General features: G+C 41.2%; 2 protein-coding genes and 1 pseudogene across 2 annotated transcripts; 2 read left to right on the top strand and 1 right to left on the bottom strand.

Annotated features, from left to right (window-relative positions):
* The first annotated feature begins 2,533 nt into the window (after positions 1 to 2,533).
* Positions 2,534 to 4,440, top strand: LOC110067401 (uncharacterized). The gene has a single exon (XM_020774730.2). The coding sequence runs from the start codon at positions 2,683 to 2,685 to the stop codon at positions 3,598 to 3,600; it is 918 nt and encodes a 305-aa protein (XP_020630389.1). The 5' UTR covers positions 2,534 to 2,682; the 3' UTR covers positions 3,601 to 4,440.
* Positions 4,441 to 7,817: 3,377 nt separating this feature from the next.
* Positions 7,818 to 8,721, bottom strand: LOC149118292 (ankyrin repeat domain-containing protein 55-like; annotated as a pseudogene).
* A 3,289-nt stretch (positions 8,722 to 12,010) lies between these two features.
* On the top strand, positions 12,011 to 21,232 carry LOC110067369 (N-acetylated-alpha-linked acidic dipeptidase 2-like). Its single transcript, XM_089293452.1, has 5 exons — positions 12,011 to 15,704; positions 17,024 to 17,240; positions 17,662 to 17,862; positions 18,207 to 18,495; positions 19,304 to 21,232. The coding sequence occupies exons 1-5, from the start codon at positions 15,436 to 15,438 to the stop codon at positions 20,593 to 20,595; spliced, it is 2,268 nt and encodes a 755-aa protein (XP_089149578.1). The 5' UTR covers positions 12,011 to 15,435; the 3' UTR covers positions 20,596 to 21,232.
* The last annotated feature ends 722 nt before the right edge of the window (positions 21,233 to 21,954 follow it).

Here is a 21,954-nt window from a genome sequence, read left to right on the forward strand (position 1 = left end):
TCCCTAGCTATTGTTGTTATTCAGAACAATTAGCGTCACCGCATGGGTAATCACTGATAATCCTGACAGTGGCTTGAGCCGGAAGAAAGACGAAGAAAAGAAATTAATCCTCCTATGTTCTACTTTGCTGCTCACTGCAGGCTACTTTCAGTCTTTGACCATTAATGATGAAATCAGTTTCGGTTATCAAATGAATAAAGAGGATCTCTAAGTGTTAAAGACCACCTCATGCAAGCACGTACACTTTACTTTTTGTCCTCGGTAGAAATAAACGACTGTTTTTGATTCGTTCATGTTCACTCTTATCTTTCCTCTTTCTTTTTGAATCGCTGGTAGCGAGAGCTAGTCAAATAATGTTTACCAACAATTAAGGGTTTCTGTGTGATATACGAATGCCGCCAGAGATTCGCAATGAAAGCAACTGCTGGTAACGTAGTGCGACCAAGAGGGATCGCTGCCCCGGGGAGGGGGGGACTCCGATATAAAAAGGTAGGGTGCTCGTCGTACCTCTTAGGGTATTCAGCATCAAAAAGTCCAAAGTGCGAGCTTTCGCGGTACCTTTTAGGGTATTGAGCCGAAAAAAGTGTGACAGGAGATCATATGTTGTTTTAGAATTAATACCTGTTAGGGGTGAGAAACACTTCAAGCCACGCCTACAAAAGTGGGCGCCCGCTCCAAGGCAGACACGGCCATCTCGATGGTTTCTTGCAAATAGAAATAAAAAGGCGATATTACGAAGAAGAAAGACTAAAATGTCTGAAACAATGGCAAACAAAAGACTGACTCCGATCAAAAACTGCCTACCATTTTACTTTGTGGAATTTTAACCGGATATTGTACATTGTAATACGTTATTAACTCACGACTCCGAGTCTATCGGTAATGCACCTAACACCAGTAGTCTCAGGAACAAGGAAGGCCGTCTATTCCCGTAAACGCCTTTGGTGCGGAAACCCGTGGGAAGTGTCGGTCTAGGTTCGCCCCCGTCATCCTGCGGCTGGCCCTACCCAGCGTGCCACACTGGTGACTAAGAAGCGATTGTAAAAACTTGAAAACATTCATTCTATAAGCGGGTTTTATTCCGGTCATATCAGAGAACCGGCATAAAGTCCTCAAGACTAGGAAAAGTGAAAGTTCTGTGTGGCAAAACGTTGAGTGTAGTTGAACATGGTATGTAATTTTTAAAGATTAATTTAAACACTGCCCATAAGTTGGTTTTAATACTTAGGACTTATGAACAAACAATTACTGAGCTGCACAAATTCCTTCTTTTCTTTTGTTTGCGTTCAATTTTCTTTTTATACTATGCAGTTTACAGGCACAGAAGAAAGAAATTGAAAGTAACATCCGAACAAGATATTCACATGATAAATTACGACCCTTTAGACCCTTCTTTTTGGCGTTCTGTAATGAAGACAGGCAGCAGTACGAATTGAAATTGCCCATTGTAATTATTTTATAATTTTTTTTTTAGTTCTAAGTAATTGTTAGAACGTGCATAAAAAACACTCTTTGGAAACTGACGAAAGCTTATGAGATTTTGAAATAAGCGGACATTCCACAAACGTGACACGGTCTGACGACATGTTTTAATACGGGGGCAGAATTACGGCGATTTGTGCAAATTAAAGCCACAAAGTTGCAGAGTCTATATATTCCTATGGAAACCTAAGTGTTTCGACTGTAATTCACTCGAAACGAACTGGACATTTTTTTGGCGTTGTTACCGACTCGGTCGACTCAAACTCTGGGAGGTCCGATCTACTCTTCCCTGGCACAGATGGTTTTGCAATTGCCTCGTCATGGCATGTGTGTTATTTATGTTCGTTAGCGGCGTATTGCGTGTGATCTCTAACCGGAAGTATTCGACCCCTCTTTGTTTCCCAACCTTGGCACTGCCTGCCCTGAGAGCTCCCCGAATCATTTCCGGTTTTAGAGATATTCGAGTTGTGTTGAAATGGGGCTTCATTCAAGCCGGAGCGGGCGTGATTTCTAATACTTGAGCACAGACGAAAGTGAAAATTGCGTAAATATGCTAATTGTATTAGTTTGATGAGAAACAGCTCTTTGATTAACGAAGAAAGGGCGACTTCTATAAGCTTTACAGTGCTCTCTATGGTCTTCCTGTTTTTATCCACAAACTCGCGAGGATATGATCTTTTGTCTTGAACAAATTAAATAGATAAACATAAATGCGCTTCTGCGAGAACTCTTGCACGAACCTTTACTGAAGTAATTCTGGAAACAAGTGGCCCGGAGTTTTATAGAGACGTGTTATTTCTCTTTATTGGATCCCGCCTCCTGGGTTGTGTTTATCATTCACTGTTGTGTGAAGTTTTACTCTTTTATTGTTTTCTTTTGAGATATATTTGATAGGTGTCGATAAATATTTATACAAAGCAGAACCAGGAATTTAGTCAAGAAACACGAATAAACCCACGGCAAAGCTGGATTAGCTCAAGCTCTGTAATCCTTCAGGAAATATTCCTCCGTAGAGAGCTAATTTTGCGACTTAACACCGAGATAAAAGCGTCCTTTCAGGACGATTCTACGAGGTGGCCCTTGAATAGTCTCATGCCCCCCTATCACGCCCCGCCATGAAAGCTTTGATTTATCATCTCCATTTACAATTCGACCGACAACGAGGCGTGTGATTGGTCGTTTGTCACCCCACCTAACTCCATGTCAATCCCATCTTGTCAAGCGACGCACATTTCATGTGTTTTGTTGGAGTGCGCAGTTCAAATCATGCAAGCATCACAAAATAACCTGGGATTGTTTCGCGTTTTCAAGCCAACGATTCTGTTTCACGCACCTCCGCTACCTTCCCTGCAACAAATCTTTCGCCCGCCCGAGCTGGGAAATTCAGCAACACTGTGGAAGCAGGCTGTGGGACCAATTGGCTTGGCTACTGCTTTTACTACAACGCCTCCACCCCCTGTTAACGTCCAAGTTTCACCGATGAGCTTTTGCGCTGAATCTCAGGCGGTCATTCCTTCCATTTGCGTCGTGTCGCAAAACTCTGACCAGCCAGTCAAGACGAATTTTAAACCCGCGCCGGTTTTGCGTGTGCTCGAGGAATCCGGTGAAAATTCGAACGTTTGCGTCCCAAATTTGAATGGCAAAGCAAGAAAGAAGAAATACCCTTGTCCGCTGTGCGATATACGATGCAGCAACAACGGACAGCTTCAAGGTCATTTGCGAATTCATACAGGCGAAAAGCCATTTCAATGTACTTTTGATGGCTGCGAGAGACGTTTCGCTCGCAACGAGGAATTAACGCGTCATAAACGCATCCATACAGGCGTGCGACCTCACAAGTGCGACATATGCAACAAGGCCTTTGGAAGAAAGGATCATTTGAGCAAACATCAAAAGACACATCTTCAAAATTCCGAGAAAAAAGTATTTACTTGCGTTGTTCTAGGATGCGGCCAGAAGTACAGTCGTTCCGATGCTCTGACTCGGCACCAATGGACTGCTCATTCCTTGACAAAGGCGAGTTCCAGGGCGATGAAGCGTCTGCCTCGTGATCCACACGTCTTAAGAGCTATGAATCCATGTTCGGTCCCGGCCACTGGTGCATGGTTGAGTCACTAACACTCCAGCTAACTTATTATCGTCCGGCTGATGGTTTGTTTATTGTGAAACACGAGTGATAGAAACGTGAGGCCGCTTTCTCCACTGATATCCACTTTAAGAGGAAAATCACAGAGGGAAATCAGAGAAATGGCTGTTGAATTTCGAAGGATTTGTGAACGGAATTGTTTTATTTTGAAAGCTAAAGTGCATTAAGTTGCTATCATCGCCTGCTTGCATTTACTACATGCTTTCATGGTGGTATTAAGATTCGGGTGCGCGACCTTATCTTTGAAATTTAATATCGTTCGGACAAGTGACAATTCGGCCACTTATGCTATGGGACTTCTCTTATAAAGAAGGCGCCTCGAAAAACTTGGACGCGTGCATTAGGCGGTAAAGCAGATTCACGAAAGATCGAAAAATATATTAATAACCGAATAATTATCCCAGGTGTATTTATTTAGTTCAAAGAGTTCTTCCTCACTCCATCTGTTTATTTGTCATAATTGAAGTAGCCTTCGTTATTTTTTCAGTCAAATTCGCAAATCAACACTGCTCAAAGGCAATTTAGAATTCTATTAAGAACAGTGTCAGCTAACGCATTCATTAGTAAATAACAATAGAGTTGTTATCTTTGCCAGTTTATTGTACCACTTCACGCCATTTTCCTTGGCAATTTGATAATTCGTCGTTCAATGGAAGGAAAACAACCGCCTCAAACAAACTGACGCCTGCCCAGAAAGAGACAATGCATTTTCCGTGGGAAAAGTTATAGACAATAGATCCATTTAATAACGAAGAACCTGTAACAGATTCAAAGATTGTTCAATAGTTCTGATTAATAAATTGTAACACTAATTGAAGTAGTTATTCATATATTATTCTGATGCTGTTTGTTCCTGTTGGAGAACAGGCGATAGTTTTAGGAAAAATTATGCTAAAACGAATGTTGACATCAAATGTACGGACCATCTGAGACATTAGAGTCATTATACTCACGCCCACTGCGAATTAATAAACTGCCCAAGTATCAATGACATTCCCGCCAAGGCGCGCCGGCTGTGGTGTAAACAGAGTGAGCAAAACACAAAAAGTTCTAGTATTTCCGCAAAGCATAGTCCCCTGTACTAACTATGCGCAAAGCAAGCTAGCAGTGGTATTCGGTAGTTAAACATCGCTTTGCGCTTCTGCTATAAAACGTTATCGAGTGAATGTTTTCGTATAACTGCCACGTGATAACATTCAGAACTTGCACCCTTATATTTTTCGACATTTGCGATTAGAAATATTGGTGGGGCGTGAATCTGAAGTACGTGCGCCGACATTTGAATTTATTTTAGTGGTCAATCCAATTTTTGAAAACATGTTTACAGAGGATTACAGTCTTGCAGCGTCTTTGTTATAGCAAACTGAAGCCCTACAGCACCTCGCTCTAAAGGTAACCAACTATTTCAAACGATATATGATTAGGCCTTTCCTTCTCTGTGCCTCATTTATGTGAGTCTGTGGTTCTTCAGTTTTAATTTACTGTTCGCAGCAGTTATTTAGTCATGGTTAGTTCATTGTGAGACAATATTGAATGTGACGTGGGCGCGCGAATCAAGACTGTGCGACTCTGGTTTCCACTCACCCCACTCAACACCTCACCGCCTTTAATTTGATCTACACATGGAAATAATTTGAACATCTTCATTTTCCCATTTAGGCCCGCCGTGGTCGTTTTCACGAAACTTTATATCGCATGTAGACTGTGTCTTCTGCACCTAATATACTTAGGTTTCTATTGTCTATTGTCAAGCTCCCTGTTAAAAGTGCATAATTATAACGCTTGCATCTACGACAAAGTGGAAAAGAGGACCTGTTGATACAGATTACCATGGTGACAGTCTAGGAAAAGCAGATGTCTTGCATCGTGGGCGAACTAGCTTTGATATCCTTGTACAGGCACGTAGCTGTCTTGTTACCTTCTACCGTCTTTTTCTTTCAAGTAGACCAAACTGATAATCAACACCATCAGGTGTTTAAAAACGATATTGACTCACTTCCCAGTCTAGGTCCAAATCATAGTCTCTTGTTCTGGACTGAATAACATCCCTGAGGCTCCCTTTCCCAGACAATCGCGTTTCATGCATTACTAAGGCCAACATATTCTCAATCGTTATTTAATCCTTTGTTGAGAAGAAATTGCATACAGTCACAACTCTGGCACTCTGTTAACGATCTGACTTTGGCTGAAAGCGGACACCAAGTAGACAAAAAGTGGACACTGTCTGGTCCCAAGACAGAGCTAGCGTTTCCGTTTATGGGAGTTCCCACAGTTCTAGAAATGAATGGCCTTTGCGGGGGGGGGGGGGCGTCCTTTTCAAACCCCTATTCCACACCCATTCCCCCTTCCCCACTCTTTGCAGCACCCTTTCCCACTTTCAAAGAAGCTGTGTAGCAGGGGTTTTCTGCTGATTTAACTCAATTACTTGGAAGACTTGCTTTGCTATCTTTCGCCCACGGTCTTTCAATATCAGGTGGACCAAAACATCATCAGGTGTTAAATGATACATCCCGACAGGGAGAACTCAAAGTTATTACTAACAGGACTTGTTACTAACAGGACATATAGTTGAACGGAGGGACATTAAACATAACAATAATAATTGATGATAATTAATACGCAATTAACATGATGGAATGACTTATGCCTGTAATTTTTTATGACCAAGGTCAAAACAAAACATCTTAGGATGAAGTTATTTACAGAACAAGATAAAGGGTGATGAAAAGGCCAAACTTTAGTGTCCCAGCTGTGTTTATTTGGTCATCCTAACTTATTCCGAGTTCTTTTAATTCAAATAGAAGATGGTGTTCTATGTTAGGTAAGAAAATAATGCACGCTTTTGAGGTCTAGAATAACTTCTAGGGGATTCACGAGTGGAACGCAAGGGCGTCCAGGAGTTTTTCTAGACCTCCAGGGTGCATTACTTTCTTAGAAACCAGACGAACACATTGAAACAACATCATCAACTCCAACAGGGCCTAGGAAAGACGCACTATGGCTTTTTTCAAATGGGATTAGAGTGCAAAGTAAAAAATGTATGTCATTGTGGATATTAAAGTCACATGAAACAATCAATGATTATTATAACAAAATCAATCAATCAATTCATCCATCCATCCATCCATCCATCCGTCAATCAATCAATCAATCAATCAATCAGTCAATCAACCAATCAATCTATCAATCGTTTGTTTATATACGTGACGTCAGGAGTCCATGATGGGCACCTGTAAACGTCTGAGCTAAAAGTTCGTTCACAATACGTACGTGTTATTAGAGATTAGAAAACCTATTTATAAAATGAAATTTTAACAAGATATAAAATAACTTAATTTATTTTCTAAAACCGATTTGACTATTTACATGCTACTCTCAATGTTCGTTATAAAATTATTAAATTTTCCCCACCTAAAATAAAGCGTCACGCACTTAGTTACTTACTACCTTTTTTATTTGTCATGTTGGTCATTAAAATAAGCTAAAAAGCTGATGTGGACCTACAAACTAAAGTATAACTACAAACTTTAGATGAGAAAAAAAAAAAAGAAAAGAAAAGAAAAAAAAGAAAAAGAAACTTAAGAAACTTATGAATCGTTTTACAATGACAATGAATGCTTTTTTCAAGGAACTGCTACACTTCTTTTTGCGCAAACAATTTAGCACATCCAGCTGGTGTAAGTCGTGCGAGGTCTTCCTTGTCGACTGCATACAAATCTGTGTCATTATTCAGTAGCAGGCGGACTATGGCCAATGTGACCAGAGCTCGCAGACACGTGCAGCGGTGGGATCACTTCCAGTGTCAATCAAGGAACCTGACAAAAAAGCTGGAGTGGGAAAAGGGACTGGGAAAAGCAACCACTAGTGAACTCAATATGTAACAAACTGATATCTGAGTTAACCACCGGCATCAACAAGCCACTAGATCGTCTGGTCCGTAGAATTTGATTTCCAACGTACTCAGAATCGTTTAAAATCATGCAAGTGCTTTATGTCACGGGATTGGCAAATCAAGGGCTTTTGTGATGTTCTAAACGTTATCCTTTTCGTTCCAAACATCGTTCTTGTAGGCAGTCAGGTAAGATTAAAAAAGTCCACGATGAGAAAGGCCAATTGATCACGCCCATGAATTTAACTAAAATCAGTGAGGAGCCATAATTTGGTGAGAAAAAAACAACCAAATCTTGACTTACCTTCCTAGATTGATTAAAACTGCAACAAATTCTCTCCTCCCTAAGCAGCAACTTCCTTTCTCAATTAGAAGCTCAGCTCTTTCAACTCTTCCTCGTGCCAAGGCTATGTGAAGACGCGTGTTTCCTTGCTGATCTCGACTGTGAATATCTCTCCCTGCTTTCAACAGGGCCTTTATGACACCTGTCGACAATGTGGGGAAAAACGAGGAAGCAGTTTGACGGAGTACAACCATGTATATCAGTTGACTTCATTAACATCTCCGCCATTATGTATTACTAGTTTTTTGGCTCTTGTCTAACAGCAAATTGAAGCACTCTGTTGCCATCTTTATCTCTCACTTGCACGTTACTTCCACGTTCTAATAAAATCCTCGATACTTCGTAACTGTTGTCATCTGCCATGCTAACTAACAATGGCGTCTGACCTCCGTTGCATACAAGTTGCATACAAGTCAGCTTGTCTATCAACAAGCGGTGCTATTGTCTCTGGATCTCCACGTGCTGCTGTCCTGTGCAGGGGTGTGTTCCCGTCCTTGTCTCTTGTGGCCGGCTTCAATTTTTCGTTTAAGAGACAACAAAATGAAGTGTTTTTCGACCAGTTACCTTATCGATAGCTTCCCTATCACCCCCATATTCGAGAAAACATTCTAGAAAGTTTCACTTCCACTTCCACATTCCACGCTCGTCTGCTACTCCGAGCACTGTACGTCCACTAAAATATCTTACGTGAACGTCGCTCCCATGGCGAATCAGAAACTTAATCAACTCTTTCCAGCGGCCGCTTCTTGCGGCCAAATGAAGCGCAGTTCTCCCTCTTTTATCAACAGCTGTTATGTCACGCCGTTTCGGCAGCACTAAAACCCCTTCCCCCTGCAACAAAGTGCAGAGGAAGCCAGCCATTCTTGTCAGCTAAGTAAACATTGGCACCATTGTAAATTAACGTGGAGACCGCATCTGTGTGGTCTCCATAGGCAGCAGCATGGAGAGGGGTGCGGTTTGCCACGCCTAAGGGTCCCACATCTGCACCATACTGAAGAAGCCACTCTTCACAAGCAGCGTTGCCAACTGATGCTGCAGAATGTAAAGGTGTCCCTCCGTTTTCATCTTTTAGATGAATTCTAGCTCCATGGTCTAAAATTAAAGAAGCTCACAGAGTTCCACCGTGGCGTTTTCCGATATGTAATGAATGGGAACTCTCCCATACTAGTCTGTAAGCGCTCCCATGTTCCTTAGCTTACGTTTGTATTGCGTTATTTTGATGTCTCTGTGTTCCTGGAGGCGGTTTAATTAGGCGAATTATACTTTCTACCAGTTTGCCTCTTTTATTTAAATTATTTTCAACACTTAGCATTTAGAGCAATGTTTGAAGCATGTCTTGTAAACGGCTGAAATTGTAACGCAATCGCCAACAGCATAATGTCACGTATTAACCGTTTTCAACGTCTGGGCCGCCTGTGACGAAACAAGGCTAATATAGTTTTTTTTAAAAAAATAATAATAAATTCAACATCGACTGTTCAAAAAAAAAAAAAAAAAAAAAATGCTAATACAGATTAGCCATCGTGAAGTAGCAGTGTCTTTTTCAATTCCCTCTACCTGGAAATGTTGACTTACTGGACGGTTACGCCACAACAACAAGTTATGAAACAATTTCAGTTCTTTTTCAGTTTTTATTATACCATTTGCAGTTTTAGCTGGTATTTGTTGACTGAAAAAGAGCTTTGTAAGCAGGCTGTGATCGGACGGTGCATGATATTGTCCTTGATTCTAGTCATTCTAAGTCACGCTTAAGTTCGTGACGAGTTCGAGCTTCGTGCAACAGTGATCAGTTAAAAATAAAACATGGCATCTAGGGAAAAGTTTGATCTAACTACAGCTGAACCTGTTAAGAGGCGAACAAATCGCTTTTGGTGCCTGGTGGCCCTGGGAATATTGGTTGCTCTCGTTATCTTCTTCGTTGGTTTCCTGATCGGTTATTTTGCGATGAAAGCTCGAACGAGCGAATCTCCGAGTTCATCCGAGAAGGAGGAGACCATAGCAAAGAACAGCAGATCTGACTACAAAAAATACCACGAGCAGGCGGTTAATTCACTCACAGTAGAGAGCGTGGAGGTGTTTTCTCGGTAAGTTAAGTAGATAGTGCAATCGTAAGGGAGGACTCTAGCAGTTCGGCGGTCTTAAGACAATATTTATTTTAGCGTATCAGGTAAAGCAATTCTTCCCATGCTCTATGCACAATAAAACTGCACCTCAAACTGAATAAACTACGGGTAGATACTACAGGAAGGGGTTAACACCACACCATCAATCTAGTCAGCTGTCTCCGGCGTCAGGTTTTCCGCATGCACGTTTTCGCGGAAGAACCATGACGCGCATTTGCATTGGAATGTCCTAGCTGCCAGCTTTTCAGGGCACGATGGGGAGTTCACGCCAGCAGGACTGCAAAACTCACAAATTTAATCGGAGATACTATCTAAACCATTTTTTTTTTTTTAAAAAAGTAGTCAAATCAAAAGGTAAATATTTAGGTCAAAGAAACAAGGAGTAAACATGCCCTAAATGATAACGTAAGCAGCGAAAAGCTTTATCTTTATTAGTTTGCATTGTTTATATGCAAATTTTTCTCAGCTTCTGTCATTGTTATTGTTAATTAGTTACTTATTTTAAATTGAAATTTAGTTGTTACTTCTATTCCTAACGGTCACTTCTGAAGATGTATGTTGAAACATACGAAACGTCAAGTAAATGAACTTTGTTTTTTAACATGCGTTTTATTGGCATGTTTGTCACCGCAGTTTGCGTGTTATTTCTTATTAAATCAGTTTGAATAGGAATGTTTCCTTAAAGCAAAAGCGTGGAAAGAAAGCTAACTTTCTAAGCAATAGATGGAACAGTAGCAATATTTAACATGTAGCATCGCTCGAGATATAATAAGTGATTCTTTTCAGAATAATCGACATCGGTCGGGTCCAAAATGGTTTTGTGAATGTAGGGGTTCTTTTTCACACAAAACGAAAAAAAAATCATTTTTGTTGTTGTTACCGCTACTGCTGTTTTGTTTTTTGTTTTTGTTTTTGTTTTTGTTTTGTTTTGTTTTGTTTTGTTTTTTTCTTGTCCAGCTCCACCGTTCTCTTCCCTTGTTTTGGTAATCCAGTCCAGTTTTCAAGCGTCGAAATCCCGAGGAGACTGGGAACGAATAGCCTGTTGAAAACACAAGATGATGTCCGATGGCTGAGGCGTTAATCCAACCTCGTTCCCAGGGTCCTCTTTCTTCCTCCCTCGAGAAGGTACCCTGGTTGCGGCTGGTCACGTGTCTGCTAGAATTTTTTTGCAGATTCCAGGAAAATGATTGGAGGGAGGGGCAGGACAGTTAAAGTTTGTCTCTACTGAGCTCACCTACTGAGCCCAGTAGGGAGTGGAATTTGTAACCTCGGCCGAACTCACAGCGAAGGCATTGACACATTCGATATTGGAGTTCAATGCATCAAAGTTCGGCTTAAAGGTTAGCTCTGCATTTGGCTGAATTTTCCCATCGATGGTTGGACGGTCTTTGGAATTTGTGGTGGTGAAAATAATTGACAAAGAACTTGGAAATGACGACCACAACAATAAATGAACCGCGCGGTGAATTTAATTTCAGTTTTCATTCGGCGAAACCACAACGTAGGTATTTACTCATTCGTTTAGAGTTAAATACGTCGTTTGATCGCCTGCAAAGGAAGTTTTGAATTTCATTGATCATGAATTACTCTCATCGACAGTTTGACGGTCATTCCATTCTCTTGCGGCGAAAAAAAAAAAATACGAAGAACTCGACATCAACAACGACTGAGTGCTGAATACTAATAACTTGATTAAGCAGCTTATATTTTTCGATCGGCAAAATCACAACGGAGACATTGATGCCTTCGTGTAGAGTTTGATACGTCCAGTGTTTAACCAAGAGACTAGCTTTGAATTTGATTGAATTCATCCAATCGACAGTTTGACGGTCATTCGGTTCTCTTGCTGTGAGAAATTTTATGAAGAACTTGATAACAGCGACATCGGTCGCGCGTTTGCAAAATCCAACCGCTTTCGTTTTAAAACTGTTTTAGCGGTCAGTCCAATTTTCGGCCAAGAAGCTGGCTTCTCATTTGGCTGAATGCATCCCGTCGATAATTTGACTGTTACCTAATTCTTTTGCTGTGAAAAACTGATTAAACTAATCCGAAGCAGGTTGTTGACGGTTTTTAAAAAACAGTGAATAATAAGCAAAGTTCCCTCTCAATTAGCCTCTCATACTCATAGAAGTTCAGATCATAGCGACGAAGCATTGGTCAGGCAGGATCTCTGACAAACAGCTTGCTTCACTCTCAAAATAAATAACGTGTGTATAGCAGCGCAACATTCACCTCCCTAGACAGTGTTGACTACATTAAAGTTGAGGACCCACCCTCTGTGCGGCTTTGGAAAACACAGCGGTCAAACGTCTGCGCATGTGCGAGCCATGGAGCAACTAAAAGGCGGCCAAAATATTTTCATGACATTGTTCTTTTCGTGGGTCATCCGCATCCTATAAATGACATTTTCCTCGTTATTTATATATTTGTTTATGTTTTAGCATGTACAACGAGAACTAACAGAAATAGGAGTTATGAATTGTTCTACCTTCTACTTGTTGCAGGTCTTTCTTTTCCGCGGTATGTATCTTCCGCGCTCCTTGAATTTTTTGTCCGCCTCGACTTTGCATTTAGTGCACCAGTTTGTCCCAGGTTTGTAGTTTAGAAAAGATTTTCCCACCTGGTCAAAGACCTGGTACAGGTGGTTTGGGATCGGTATTTTGGCCAGCTATGCCTCCATGACGATGGACATGAACATCGTTTGTCGTTTCGATTCATGTCGTTCCTGTGCTTCAGACAAATCCAGGATCCGGATGGAATCCACAGTCCTTGCCAAAATTTTTCTCGCTCGTCTGAGCGAAGCCGAGTCACTGCAATTGTTTTTTTCTTCTCTCGTTTTTCCTTCTTTTACACACCGTTTGTCGTCCGTTTCCGGCGTCACGCATCGTATGATTAATAAAACCAAATAAAAATATACTACGCCGTGGGATCGCGCTCGTAGCATGACACGGGTTTTCAAGACTTATAAACTTTTTTGGTAAATCTCAAAACAAAATGGTAAATCAACACAATACCGGTAACTTAATAAACTTTGTGTCTGAAAAGTCTTAAGTTTTCCTTTTACCTACTTTCTTTTTTTTTTTACAGATTTCTATAAACCAGCAACAACCAGGGTACTTTCTCGAGGGAGGAAGAGAGAGGACTCTGGGAACAAGGTTGGCGTTAATCAGTGCTTTCTTGGATCATTTTTAAGCGATGACTTAGTCAGAGCTTATATGTTGGCACGCATCGCATTCTTTTGAATGGGCAGCGTAGAGCTTTTGTCGCGCTGCGCTTATGTCGCGCGTGATTCGCCGCTCTGTGGAAGGTAAATACATTCTGGGAGGTAGTAAATAAGCACTGTGTGAGCATTGTATGAGCACTGAAATATCTGAACCGAACTTACGTGTGTGGGAGACGCGATAGGTCAAGGTTCTACATTAAATTTACGTATTGGTGAGCTTTGTTTAGGGCTGAACTAAACATATTTGTGGGCTGAAATATCTGTGAAACTGAACTAGAATTGAAGAAAAGCGTTGAAGAAGTTCGCTGTGAAAGCAGTTGAGATAGTAGAAAGCAATGGAGAATAGTGTACGTAACGAAAAGGTGAGCTAGCTGAAGTTTTTTTCTTGATCAGAATTGGTTAATGTAGCTTGGATTATGGTGTCTTAAGTAGAAACAGAGCGGCTGTGGGGTTACACAACATTTATATTTGAAATCAGTTGACATAGCGGGAAGCAATGGGGAATAGTGTAACGAAAAGGTGAGCTAGCTGAAGGTTTTGCTTTGATCAGAATTGGTTAACGTAGCTTAGATTATGTCTCTTTAATGGAAAACAGAGCAGGCGTTGGGTTACACAACATTTACATGAAAGCCAAAGAATACTCAAGTCATGTGAGAGGGAAGTTCTGGTTTATGCTATTGTTTATACTTTACCTGGAGGCAATGCAATGTGTCTTTTAACTTTAAGAAAAGTAATTCGCTGAAGAACCAATCCTTTTACTGTAATGAAAAGAGCTTATAACTGTCACGCATGATAAGAGCACAAATTAGGTTTGGTTTGTGAAAAACGACCAGAAGAGTCTAGAAGACGTGATTTAACCACAGGATTTTCAGCTGAAACCATTCACAATGGAAAACAGGTTATTTTTGTAATAAAACAGAAGGTTTACAGTAGTGATAATGAATGCAAGTTACAACTTATTTTCAGTTTTTAGTTTTTTGTAAAGTTTTTTATGCAATATCGGATAAATTTGCGCTCACCGGCAAACTGATGATACGAACGCATCATCTATATACATACAACTCTAGATCCACAAGCAAGTTGCACACGCGATAGGTCAAGGGTCAACAATAAATTTACGTATTGGTGAGCGTTGTTTAGCCCGGTCTTTTTGCTGTCTTAAGGTAAATTTAATTGAATGAGCACTGTCAGAGCAGTGTATGAGCACTGAAATATCTGAACTTATCTGTGAAACGTGAAATAAACTGTATTGGTGAAAGTCTGGATCCGCCACTGGATTTCTCTTGGGGACATCTATCACAATATTCTTTGACATTGTTTTATTTCATAAAAATTTTTAAGTCTCACTGCCAGTCATTTCGAAAAGTAAACAAAAGGGAAAAAGGTGAATTGCATTATTCAGTTCAAAGAGGAACAATTGAACAATGGGCACAAGTAAGCTTGGACTCTCAAAACCCAACTATGCAAAGCTACTTACAATACAGCTACTTCCCTCACAGGTTGTATCTTACTTTCACTTTTAATTAAGCTAAACCATCAGCCTGTCTGTTTATGTTCTAATTTTCTTGGAACAATTTTAGAAATAGCACGCACACGTCATCGCTTCTGCATGCATTGCATGCCGTTAATTTTAATTCTGTTCATATGCACAGCAGAAAACAGTCCTACTCATGCATCTGAAAATGAGGAATCTACATCATCAAACGGCTTTAATCAAAATCCTCATCGGCAATGAAACTATCACGTTACGATGTCGCGATGTGGCCGTCACGCTCGATTTCGATACAGAGGCGACGAGGAACCTAAATACTCCGTAGATAAACCGGCGGGTGGGGTTAAAAGCTACTAAATTCCATAGCACCTAGGGTTCAAGGATCACCGCAAAGGCCACAATGATCATCTTGAAGCCAGGTAAGAGATTATAGTAAGTGAATTTATCTGGGCACTTTACGAAGGCGAGTGTGTTAGTTACTGGAATATTTTCAAAATTTCCAGAACTTTAAGCGGTTGTTAGTTTTGAAAACCTAGTGAGCAGACATATTTTATTTTTGTTTTGAATTAATGGTCATTTATACTTTCTATTCATGTAGTTTAGCAGTTTCAAACAGGTGCCACATTTTTAAAACGTGCCTTCAAAGTAGAGCTATTTTCGTGTTTGGTTCAAAACTCAATTTAACGGGTAGAAAATCTTCTTTTAACTGTTGGAGGTAGTGGCTGACTGAATGAGACATGGCATCTACTGAAACCTTTGATTCAATCACCAATAAACCTGTAAAGCGGCGAACAAATCGCTTTTGGTGCCTGGTGGCCCTGGGAATATTGGTTGCTCTCGTAATCTTCTTCGTTGGTTTCCTGATCAGTTATTTTGCAAAGAAGGCGCGAACGAGCGAGACGGCGAATTCATCCGGGAAGAGAGAGAACGAAGAATATTATTACACAAAATACCACGAACAGGCGGTTAATTCACTCACAGCAGAAAGCGTGGAGGCATTTTCTCGGTAAGTTAAGTAGATAGTGCAATCGTAGGGGAGGACGCTGGAAATTCGGCGGTTTTATGGTAATATTGGTCAATAGAATCATTATATCAGGCAAATCAATTCTTCCCAAGCTCTGTGCACAATAAAAGTTCACCTCAAAATGTACTACGGGAAGATACTGCAGAGGGGGATTAACTCCGCATTATTAATTTAGTCAGCTGCCTCGTTGAAGGTTCCGCAAGTTTTTCGCGGAAGAACCCGACGCCCGTATGCGTTAATGGAATGTCCTAGCTGTAGCGTTGTTACAGGGAATGACGGGGCGAACGCGCCAGTTGGACTCTAAAACTCACAAATTTAATACGCTGTAATGGTCAGAGACGCTATATAAACCAAAACTTACTAAGTTTTTTTCAGAAAACGTTATGTACGTCTTGGAAGTTCAGAGAAAACGTCTGAAGTAGAATTACATTGTAACGAACTGTGCTTATCAGGTTGTACACGACCTCTATGTCACACTGGCGTATCCCAAGGATCTAAAGAGAGATAAGCGTCTCAAGAGGCTTGGCGGTGGCAGTGGACAGTACAGAGTGTTGCTATGTGAAACGTAAACGCATTGTGGAGAATTTCTTGCCATTTCAATGCGCTCATAATCAATTAAAATAGGTTTGCTCCCTCGAAAAATTCGAATATTTCAGGCTTCAGAGACAGGAGTTTTTATCGACAGAAGAACTGCAATCGAAATCCAGTAACAAAAGAGGAGCCTTAACAGCCTGAATTGCTAAGGCAAGAAAACCACCGACATACAAGTCTGCAGAAATGAGAAACACAACTTTTCAGTCTCTAAGGAACCATTAATATATTCAAAGCTGACAACTAACTCCTGTCTATCAAGGTTGCTAAATTATCAAATCTGCATGGAATTCCCAAAGATTTCCAAGGGGTAACATCGAAAGATGGCCGTCAAGATGGCTTTCAAACCTGTGATAAGGTCTAAGAATGAATGAAGGAAGGGAGAGAGAGATGAAAAATGAGGGAAGGACGGGAGGGAGGGAGAAAGAGGGGAAGGGGGAAGGGTTAATTGTTAACTGATTGATTGATTGATTGATAGATTGATTGATTGATTGACTGACTATGAATGATGAAATGCTCAATCACCAGCAGCAAGCGGGAAATGTGTCATTTTCTCAAAGACAAGAGTCCAGATACGAGACTTGGAGAGGCCGATCTAAAATGATCCTAAAGGAAGAATGTGTGTCAACGGCGCGGGGAGAGGGGAGGGGTTGTTTATGATGTTCATGAGTTTCTTGACATTTCTTGACGGTGGCATATCATTTTTGCAGTAATTTCACCAGGCGTCCTCACATTGCTGGCGGGGAACAAAATAAGAAGCTCGGCGAATACATTCGTGATAAGTGGATCAGTTATAAGTTTGATCACGTGGAGATGGTTCAGTATGACGTCCTGTTATCTATGCCACCAAGGGATAAACCAAACGTCGTCAAGATCCTTAACACAACAGACGGAAGCGCTCTCTGGAACGTAGAGGGCAGGGAAAAGGTAAGGAATCTCCTCCTGCTGCTGGTTTGACAGACTTGTTTAGACTACTTCAGTAATACCTGTCTTCAAGTGAATACTTAGAGCGTTAGTTTGTAATGCAACGTTGGCATTTATTTCATGGTTCTCAACACGTGTTGCAGTTGAACCTTCTCTGGGTAACTGAAAGTATATCTTATGTTGAGAAAGCTCGTGCATAACCCAGTTTTAAAATTTGCACCTTTTATATTCCCTGTGTAACGTAAAGGAGCGGATAAAATAGATGGGAAGGTAAAACCTTTTATTTTCTCTGTAAGTCAAAAACAATGGAAACTGGAAATTCAGTAAACTTGAGCGTCAAGAATTAATAAAGAACACAAAGAAATATCTTCATTCAGTTTACCTTTTGTTTCATTCAAAAGCAAGGCACTCTTTTGTCTTTTAGACTGCAGAACCAAGTGAGAACGATTCTCTTGTTTTGCCGCCATTCCTCGGCTACTCTCCGCCAGGTGTGGTACCAGCCGCTGACCTGTTGTATGCAAACTACGGTACCGTGGACGACTTTAAAGAATTGGAGAAGAGAAACTTGAACTGCACTGGAAAGATTGTGATCATACGATATAGAAAAATATTTCGAGGAAATAAGGTAATATTCGATTGCCAACCACTTTAACTTGTTTCTCATCTCCTTCTCTCCACACCTCCTTCACATCAGTAATCCAATTCCTTACTTTCTCAAATTGCATCAAAATCAAAAGGTGGACAAAGTATGAAGCAAAAAACCACATGCCACTGGGTGGAAGGGGGTGGGGGTATGATACACAACATGAAAAGTAACCAGAGTACTTATGAGCTATGGTTTGTGTCAAATCTCCCTTAGATACCTATTGAAAATATAATTGAAAGGATATTAGTGTTAGAGTAACAAGTGCACATACGAAGCAACAATATGACAGCTAAGGTTTACTTTTATGCAATTCTTGTAACAAGGTTCAAAATGCAGAAAAATGCGGAGCTGCTGGCGTACTGTTGTACTCTGATCCAGCGGACTACTCTCCAGAAGGCATGAACAACACGTTCCCAAAGACATGGTGGCTCCCTGGGACTGGCACCCAAAGAGGAACCATTAGTTTTGCACATGGCGATCCTTTGACCCCACTCCTCCCCTCCATAGATGGAGTTTACAGAATAACCAGAAATGACACTGACGCTTTGCCCAAAATTCCCGCGCAGGTCATGACTTATGATAACGCAGTTGAATTCTTGAAACGCCTTAAAGGTGGGGAGTAACATAATTTAATAACTTCTCAATAAATAAACGTTATCCTTGAAATTGTGAGACAATTATTGGACATAGTTGAGAAGCCTATCAGTGACAAGAAGTTAAAGAATTGTTCATGTCTAAGGCAAAGGGAAATATCTTATGATAACCGAGGTCAATAATCATTTCATCATTCGACCAGCAAGATTTTCTCTTCAGATCTTCCTGATTAACACCATACTTAACAATGCACAAGAGCGGACCGTAATATGCCAACAGTTTCTTATATTTGCAGGTATCTCAAATGCGTTTTTTGTTTTGATGTGAAGTTTATATGAAATAATTCATATATGAACTGCGGTTGTAGATGAGAGTGAAGAATGATCATCGCAGTTAATTTTCCAATTTAAGCAATTGGAAAGAAGAAGCCTGAAAAAATCAGGGCTTCAACGGGATTCGAACCCGTGACCTCCGCGATACCGGTGTGATGCTCTACCAACTGAGCTATGAAGCCACACATTGGGAGCGAGGTCAATTAATTGAGTTCATATCTTCCCGTGAGGAGTGAAATGATGCGAAGTTTATATGAAATAATTCATATATGAACTGAAGATATGAACTCAATTAATTGACCTCGCTCCCAATGTGTGGCTTCATAGCTCAGTTGGTAGAGCATCGCACCGGTATCGCGGAGGTCACGGGTTCGAATCCCGTTGAAACCCTGATTTTTTCAGGCTTCTTCTTTCCAATTGCTTAAATTGGAAAATTAACTGCGATGATCATTCTTCACTCGCGTTTTTTGTTTGTTTGCTTTTTCTTGCTTCAGGTGATCAAGTTCCTCCAGAATGGGCGGGTGGCTTAAACATCGTATACAGGTTTGGACCAGGCTTCAAAGATTCAGAGTTAAAAGTCAGACTTGAAGTCAACAACCAGTTCGTTACAAAACCTATATTTAACGTGATTGGAACGATTTTAGGAAAAGAGGAACCCGACCGCTTGGTGCTCATGGGTAACCACAGAGACGCGTGGGTCTTTGGCGGAGTGGACCCATCAAGCGGAACAGCGGTTATGATGGAAGCGTCGCGTGGTATCGGAGAACTGCTGACCAACACTGACTGGCGACCCAGGAGGACAATTGTGTTTTGCAGCTGGGGAGCTGAGGAATACGGTCTTATTGGCTCTTATGAATGGGTGGAAGAAAATAGAAACGTGCTCAGGGACCGTGCGGTGATGTATTTGAATGTTGACTCTGCCGTGAAAGGGAACTACAGTTTTGGGGCCAATGGGAATCCTGGCTTGAAGTCGCTCGTTTATCAAGAATCCGCGTTCGTGAAGGATCCCAATGCGCATGACAAAGAGGCAAGTCTGTATGACCACTGGTCAATACAAATTCCATCTTCCACAGAACCTGGGAAGCCTGACTTCGCAACTCTGGGTGCGGGATCCGATTACGTACCATTCAGTCATTTTATCGGAGTACCAAGCATTGACATGAGTTACAGATTTAAGAGCATGGGCAGAACCCTTTATCCTGTTTATCATACAGTACATGACACATTTTACTGGCAAAAGACCTTCAACGATCCACATTTTACCACTCACTTGTCAATGTCCCAAATCGTAGCCAGGATTGTTCTTGAGGCTGCTGACACTCCCATCCTTCCTTACAATCTGATGGATTACAAAGAAGCCCTGGAAAGTAACTTTGAAGCACTGGAGAAATTCTACAAGTCATTACTTCTGCAGGGGAATGTGACCCTGGACCACTTGGCCAATCAAATAAAACAATTTTCAAGAAACGCAGTGGCATTCGAAAAGAGAAAGGCTGAAGCCCGCAATACCCAGGACTTTGCCAAACTACGCATCCTCAATGATCAGATGATGAACATGGAGCGCGCCTTCATTTGGCCGTTTGGACTCCCGGGAAGGAAAATAATTCGTCACGTGCTGTTCGCACCTCAAATGCACAACAACTATGGCAGTTCAAGCTTCCCGGGAATCACTGACGCATTGTTTGATATTGAGAAGACCAACGACTGGAAACTGGTCAAGGAGCAAGTGTCCATCGCTATAACATGCGTGCGCGAGGCTGGCAAGATTTTGGCGGCAATGGACTAGTAGAGGAGAGTGTCACACAGTTGTCAAAGGTTTAGTGAGATTGACTGATCTAATGTGGAACAATTGAGTTAGATAGTTTAAACTGTAGCTTTGGGTTTGTACTGAAGCGTAACCAAGTAATTTCAAGTGAAATTTCCCTGAAAGTCATTTAGACGTGCCAGCTCTTGTTATCATTGGCTGCTAGTAGATGATACAAAAGTAAACTCACACTCCCTGAACTCAACAGTCACTCAGCAGCCAATTCCCCTTTTACAAAATGCATGCATAAAGGCTTCAATTCACTAAAACGTTGAAATATAGAAGCATTATGACACTTTTTTCTTTAAAACACTTGAGGAAAGGCTGTTAATTGAGATGTCTTTGATGTTAATGCAAAACGTATATTCGAATTAGCAGAAAAACGTTTGTCTCTGGTTACTAGGTACCATCAAACACGTTTGTGAAATTCGCCTTAGGTGCATTCCAAAGCTTTGCAAATAGAAATCCAACGATTATTTTCTCGATGCGAACCTCACCGCATTAGTTTAACGACATTCATTTGCATCTGCAGTGCATCCGTCAATCACAATTACGTTTTTCAGATGACAACCATTAAACGCACGTTTATAACTTCGAATAAGAGATGAGTAGTATTCCGCACTGGCTATGGGCTCCTGATTATAATTATCAATAAACTAATAGGGAGTGAATTATGAAATGCGCAACACAAGCATGGCGCAGAACGATCTTGGCAAAGCAAAACAAGATGGCCATAAGAAAACCGTGTCCGATTCACCGAATACTAAATGAGCGACAAAAAGAGACCTAAAAAAGAAACCACGTTGCAGCCGGTTGATTACTGCCAGGTTTCGTGTTCGCAAATCCCTTACTGGAGGGCGTTGGAGAGAGGAGGAAGTGATGAGAAGCTCCTTGGAATTTTCGGTTGGGATGTGTGCCCCATGACTTCAAGTTGTTCTCAAACGACTCAAACCCCTGAGCCAGTTCCATTTTCTGACCCGGAGGTCTCCTCTTTATTTCGTTTTACGCTGTCTGATGAAAAGAGACAAATCCGTTTCCGTAAAAACGCTCTTGTGGTTTCCCTAAAAAGTATACTCATTTCTACGTTTCAGCAGCCACCCCCAGGCCAAAACTCTTTGAAGAGATCGAGGAGTACTCGCCCTCCCCATAACCCCCCGGAGTTGTCCCAAATGCCGAAGGAGTGAAGAAACGAGAACCGATCGACATTTTGGGCTGATAAGCAATTAAACAGAGAGACATCCACGTTCGTTCACAGGGTTGCGTGACAAAAAAAAAATTACGAAGCGCAATGCGCCACTGATTTATTTCCAAATGTCCTCAATTTGGGTCACATCCTGTAGA

Source organism: Orbicella faveolata, unplaced genomic scaffold (genome assembly GCF_042242905.1).
Source record: "Orbicella faveolata isolate gen_17 unplaced genomic scaffold, um_ofav_v1 contig_1, whole genome shotgun sequence".
Lineage (NCBI taxonomy): Eukaryota > Metazoa > Cnidaria > Anthozoa > Scleractinia > Merulinidae > Orbicella > Orbicella faveolata.

Bases quoted from the DNA above. Each gene is read 5' to 3' on its own strand.
- LOC110067401 (XM_020774730.2), top strand. From the start codon at position 2,683: ATGTCAATCCCATCTTGTCAAGCGACGCACATTTCATGTGTTTTGTTG.
- LOC110067369 (XM_089293452.1), top strand. From the start codon at position 15,436: ATGGCATCTACTGAAACCTTTGATTCAATCACCAATAAACCTGTAAAG. The intron at 15,705-17,023 runs GTAAGTTAAGTA...TCATTTTTGCAG, and splicing joins AGCGTGGAGGCATTTTCTCG to TAATTTCACCAGGCGTCCTC. The intron at 17,863-18,206 runs GTAATATTCGAT...TCTTGTAACAAG, and splicing joins AAATATTTCGAGGAAATAAG to GTTCAAAATGCAGAAAAATG.